The sequence below is a fragment of the Trachemys scripta genome, chromosome 1 (assembly GCF_013100865.1).
Source record: "Trachemys scripta elegans isolate TJP31775 chromosome 1, CAS_Tse_1.0, whole genome shotgun sequence".
Taxonomy (NCBI): domain Eukaryota; kingdom Metazoa; phylum Chordata; order Testudines; family Emydidae; genus Trachemys; species Trachemys scripta.
The window spans coordinates 669815-675997 of record NC_048298.1 but is presented as its reverse complement, the minus strand read 5'-3'; the positions used below and the strand labels follow the sequence as shown (position 1 = coordinate 675997).

Genomic DNA, 6183 nt, shown 5'->3' with positions numbered 1-6183 from the left:
ATTTGTTAGTCTCTAAGGTGCCACAAGTACTCCTGTTCTTCTTTTTGTCTGAGACTGGGGTTTATTCTACGGTGAGACAGCCCCCTCTGCAAGGACGGTCCCTAGAAAGGAAGGCGTCACGTTCACTTCTGCACGCCACCGCCTGAGCACCTGCCACCTCTCGGGACACCCCTGGATTTGGTACTCAGGGTCTGCAGCAAATTCAGCTCCCCCTCTTGCGCTCTCTGCTCCGGGCCCCTCTCGTGCCCACCGCCAGGAGGAGTAGGGTAACCAGACAGCAAATCTGAAAAATCGGGACACGGGGTGGGGGGTAATAGGAGCCTATATAAGAAAAAGAGACTCAAAAATTGGGACTTTCCTATAAAACCGGGACACCTGGTCACCCTNAAAAAAGACTCAAAAATTGGGACTTTCCTATAAAACCGGGACACCTGGTCACCCTAGCCCGGGGGCTTGCTAGCAGGGTGTCCACACCACGCCAGCACTCCAGACACAGCTCTGCAGCTAACCACGAGGCCCCGCCCCCAAACGAATAGGCCCCGCCCCTGCCTCCAGGAGTGCGCCTGCGCACTAGGTCACGCCGCGGCCTGTCTGCGGGCCGCGGAGTAAGAGTTCATTGCAATCAGCACATGCGCAGTGAGAGACAGCGGCGGACAGCCCGGAGCGCGCGCTCGCGCATTTACAGTCGAACGGGGCCAACAGGCGCATGTGCGTCGACCGTTGGAAGGGAGCCACGGGGATTCGCGCAGGCGCGGCGGGCGTTGGACGGGGATTACGGGCTATGCGCATGCGTTAGCGAGCGTTCGTAGGGAGTATGGGGATTCGCGCATGAGCAGCAAGCGTCGGCTGGTGACCAGCGTCCTACGCGCACGCGCTGTGGAAGGCAGCGGTGCGGAACGCGCAGGCGCGAGCCCTCTGGGATACGCGCATGCGTGGTGAGGGTCGGACGGACTCCGGTGGAGCCGGAGGTGGAGATCCGGGTGAGGAGAAACGCCCTTGCTGGGGCGTGAGGCGGGCCCGGGGTCCTACGGCCAGGGAGCGGCTGGGGCCGTGGCTGTGAGGCCGGGGCGGGGGCCCTGGCGGGCCTGAGTCGCGCTCCGCCCCCCGGCCCCGCAGCCCCCGGAGAGGGGTGTTGGCCCCTTCTACAGACGGGTGAAGTGAGGCGCAGAGAGCGGGGGGGGGTGCCAGGGAGTCAGTGACAAAACTGGGGTTACTCGGGACTCACGGAAGTGCCCAGGCCTGTAATTGGTCTGCGCCTTTTCCTGGGGCTGGGGCGCTGGCGTTCACCATCGTCTGACGTGGGGGGTTGCGCCTCAGACTATCACTATGTGCTGGGCTAGTGCTCTACAGCTTTCGTAGCCCATGAGCTCTGTGTGGCTGGAGTGAGGTCAGCATTGTGAGCAGGGAGAGCTCAGGGGTTTGAGCATTGGCCTGCTAAACCCAGGGTTGTGAGTGCAATCCTTGAGGGGGCCCCTTAGGGAACTGGGGTAAAAATCTGTCTGGGGATTGGTCCTGAGCAGGGGGTTGAACTGGATGACCCCCTGAGTTCCCTGATATTCTGTGATTCTATACTTTGCCTCATACAGTAGCCTGCAGTCATCTGTTTTAAGACTTGCTAAGGCTATTGATGTAGCCTTCACTCATGTTTTTTCTCTCTCTCTCCTTTCAGGTTGCATGAGCCGCAAAGTTGAACAGCCGCTGAGGAGTCATGGAGAAGTTTGGCATGAACTTTGGAGGTGGTCCTAGTAAAAAAGATCTTCTGGAGACTATTGACTCTCAGAAGAAACAGCTTCTTCAGTACCAGACTCGCTTGAAGGATGTTGTTAGAGCCTACAAGAGCTTGCTCAAGGAAAAGGAAGCCTTGGAAGCTAGCTTAAAAGTGTTGTCCGTGTCTCACGAGACAGACGTTGGCCTGAGTGGAGCTCACCTTGAAGACATTGCCAGCTCCAATGTTTCCTTTGCTGACTCTGCTGATGACAGGAGTTCTGTTCATAGTGAAGACAGCATGGGGACAGCTACAAGTGTGGACACTGCTGCCAGCTTGACCAGTGCCAAGGGTGAACTGGGGACAGAAGATGAGAGAACCACAGCTGGGTCTTCCCTTCTGAAATCGGAGGAGGCGAGTGGATCAGAGAGTGGCGTCAGCACTGGCAGTGGGGATGTGCCAGCCGCCGCTATTGAGGCTGACAAAAGGGTGCTCCAGCTGAAGACTCAGCTGGCCACCTTGACCAGCTCCCTGGCTACAGTCACCCAAGAGAAATCCCGCATGGAAGCCTCATACCTAGCAGACAAGAAAAAAATGAAGCAGGACCTGGATGAGGCCAGTAGAAAGGCTGAGGAAGAGAGAAGCAAGTTGGAGGCAGAGATGAAGTGTGTCCAGGAGCAGCTGGCAGAGACCAAAGCTCGTCTAATCACACAGCAACATGACCGGGCCCAGGAGCAGAGTGACCATGCCCTTATGCTGCGGGAGCTACAGAAGCTGCTGCAAAGTGAGAGGACCTTGCGCCAGGATGTGGAGCTAAAGCTGGAGGAGACCAGGGAAGCGCTGGCTGGAAGGGTGTACGTGGCTGACCGTGTGGAAGAGTCTGAACTGCAGACCAAGCAGCTGAGCAGGGTGGTGGAGGAGCTGAAGAGAGAACTGCAGGCTGTGCAGGAAGAGAACAGCAAGCCAGACCCCCGGCTGCAGGAGCTGCAGGATGAGATGGCCAGCCTCAAGAGTCACTTTCAAGGGCAGCTGCTGCAAGAGATGAGAAAGGTAATTCTCTGTTTGTACACCAGGGTGCACTAACCAACATCTTGTATAGGAAGAAAGCAATAGTGACTGCACAGAGATGTGTAGTGAGTTTGGGTTGACCTAAATCCTGCATCTTCATAAATAAGAGATTTAAAAAAAAAATCTACTGTTCCACTAGAAGGAATAACTTCTTAATAAGGATACAAACTGCCATGCTTCAGGGCAAAAGTCAACCACTAACCAATGGGAGTAGGAAGAAACTTCTTTTATGAACAGGTATGCCATAATTCTCCATTATAGAGTTTCTTACACCACCTTCTGAATCATGTTATCCTGGCCACTGTCCAAGACCAGATACTGGAGTGGATAGAACACTTCTGAGCCATTGTGGCAGTTCCTATGATTGTACCTTTGTAAAACTTTTCAAGATCCTGCAGTGCAAAAGCAGTGTTCATTGAAATTATTATAGAAATAATTTTAATGTAGTGTTTTGTAAATCAACAGAACTCTCTATCAACGGATGCTAAGGTAAATAACTCAGTAAGATAAAGTGAAATGAGAAGGGCTTTGAACCCTTCAGCTTCAGGGGCTGAGCTGGTCACCGGCTGGGGTCATGAAAAAATCTTTCCTCTTTTCTTGCTATCGTGCTGCATGCACAATGAGATGCATTTTGACAGTTTCACACCTTCCTTGGCAGCCAGATATCAGACTACAAGGACCATTGTCTGTTCCATTGAGAAAGATCTTATGCTGCCATTGGCAATTGCTCCTCAATGTTGGTGGGAGCAACGTGAAACTGATGTGTCTTGTGCCGTCCTTGTAAGTTTCATGGTATTCCGGGAGAAGCTCTGCTGTTGAGGCCCTTTGTGATCACTGTCTGTAACGTTTGGGGGGCGGGTACAACAGGGCAAAGGCCTCTCGTGCAGGTGGGGAGAGAGAAGGGCAGAAACCAGGGATACGGCGGAAGAGAGCGATGGGTAGGTGAACCCATATTAAAGAGGGGATAGAAATCATCTCCAGTAATTGGATTTGCTGCTAAAAGAATTCCAGAATAAAATCTCCAACTCCTCCTGTTAACATTCCAGAATTCTTTCTTCCCCTCTGGATTTGGAAATGTCTAGAAAATTCCTTCCACCAGATAACACATGGGCGTTAATTTCATTTTATCTCTGGCCTCGCACTCTTCTGTGGGCTTGTCCTTGGAAAATGGCCTCTACCAAGAGGATTTCCCAAGGAAGTCTGACCAGTGGAGAAGATTACTTGAATTTGGCTATAATACTAGCTCCGCAAGATGCTGCAGTTGTACCCAGTGCAGTTGCGACTACTGCATCCTTTAGATTACACACAGGTTTTGAGAAATTCCTTATGAAAAACAGGGCCTTAAGAGATCCAGTGCTGGCATGCCTCTCATTGCCAGTGCCGGTGTGGCATAGCAGCACGTCTTGCTTGAGAATGGGGAATGCAAATAGAAAATTGTTTCTTGTTTCATTTGATCCTTTGTTTATTTATCCTTTAAATATGGGCCAGACTAGCTGTGTAATGGCCCAGACTTGATTGTGAGAGAGGAAGGATGGCCCGGTGACTAGGGTGCTAGCCTGGGATTCAGGAGACCGAGGTTAATTCCCGCCACAAATTTCCAGTATGAAACAAAACAGAAGTGTAACCTGTCTGTGCTCCTTTTGTTTCCAGTCTGCACAGGCAGAAGAGCAGCTCCGTCAGCATGCCCAGATGGAGGAGCGCCGAGTGGCCAGCTTGGAGAGCCAGGTCTCTGAGGTGTCAGAGCTGCTTGGCACTTATGAAAAAGCCAAACAAAAAGACCAAATGACCATTCAGAAACTAAAGGACCGCATTGTGCAGTTAGACCTGGAAAACAAGACTCTGGCCATCGCTGCTTCCAGCCGATCCCCAATGGACATTCACGTTGAGGAAAACAGCCTGGATGTTCATGTTCTGAAAGACAAAATGGAGAAGCTGAAGAAGCTGCTGCAGATGGCAGCCAAGAACAGTCAGCCTGCCTTGGACATAGAGAAGCTCTGTGAGCTGGAGCTGCCAAAGGGCACTGAGGCTGGGGATGGGGAGAAGGCTACTGCTCTGTATTATCAACAAGAGCTGAAGCAACTGAAGGAGGAATTTGAAAGGTACAAGATGAGAGCACAAGTGGTCCTCAAGAACAAGTCAGCCAAAGATGGCAACCTGGCCAAAGAGCTAGAGGACACCCAGGAACAGCTGGCTGAGCTGAAGGAGAAATACGTTGCACTTCGGCTCTCCTGTGAGGAGATGGAAAAGCAACACAAGCAAGAAATGGAAGCCAAGAAGCAAGAGGTGTCCCACCTGCAGCAGGTCCACAGACAGGACCTAGAGAAATGCCAGCTGGATTACAGGGAAAGGGCACTAAAGCTGGAGGAAGAGATGCACAAGCAGCGGGACAGAGCACTGGCGGTGCTGTCTGAAAAGGACCAAGAGCTGGAGCAGTTGAGGTCTCTAGCCATACCTTATGGGCTTCAGGGATCCAAAAACTACCTAGCATCAGGGAGTGACATTAGCGGTGATGATTTAATGGGTGCAATCTCTTCTGAGAACCTCACCCAGGCTCTGCATCTTGCTGCCACCAATGAGCCCACTTTCTTTCTGTATGCAGAGCAGCTGGCCCGGAAAGAGGTAGAAATTGTAGCCTTAAGGAGGCAGAAGCACAAACTGGAGAAGGAAGTTCACCAGCTCCAGGAGAGACTTTTGGTTGAGGAAGAGAAGCATAGGGAAGAGGTATCCACCCTTCAAGACCATATCCAGAAGAACTTAAGGGATAAGAGCAGAGAGGGAGCCAACCTGGAATATCTCAAGAACATAGTCTATCGGTTCTTGACCTTACCGGACTCACTGGGCCGTCAGCAGACACTAACTGCCATATTGACCATACTGCACTTCAGTCCGGAGGAGAAGCAGGTTATTCTGAGACATTCAGCCAACAGCAGTTGGTGGCTTTCTGGGAAGAGATGAGAACCCGGGGCCTGCTCATAACTACTTTACTTCTATGGTGACATGTTCCTGTTTTCTAACTGTACGAGGAGAACTAACCATCCTTCCCAGGACCTCTGCACTTAATTATGTGTGTCCATCATGTGTCAAGGGCACGGGAGCCTTCAGCAGAGTACTGAGCTTTTAGACTCGTGCAATTAGCACTAGGCCAAAAAACAAATGGTCATCTCAGTACTTCCACTAGGACCACAACTTTCTATGCCACAAGAATTCACTCGGGGTTCAGACTTCATAAAAGGAGGTTCCCCACTGATGAGATCAGTATTTTTTTTTAATCAAATGTTCCTTATTTTTAACCTGTCAAGTGTAGAGTGGAGAAAACTTACTAAGTTAGGTCACTTGCTTGGGTCTTAAAACTCCAAATAGGCTCATGGCCTAAAAATAAAAGGAAAAGTACTTAACAGATTGGGCAACAC

At 51.2% G+C, this 6183-nt stretch overlaps 1 protein-coding gene across 1 annotated transcript; it reads left to right on the top strand.

Moving 5' to 3' along the window:
• The first annotated feature begins 905 nt into the window (after positions 1–905).
• On the top strand, positions 906–6168 carry GCC1 (GRIP and coiled-coil domain containing 1). The gene is made up of 3 exons (XM_034763285.1): positions 906–980; positions 1670–2755; positions 4424–6168. Exons 2-3 carry the CDS (start codon positions 1709–1711, stop codon positions 5726–5728), a joined length of 2352 nt encoding a protein of 783 aa, XP_034619176.1. The 5' UTR covers positions 906–980; positions 1670–1708; the 3' UTR covers positions 5729–6168.
• Positions 6169–6183: the final 15 nt, after the last annotated feature.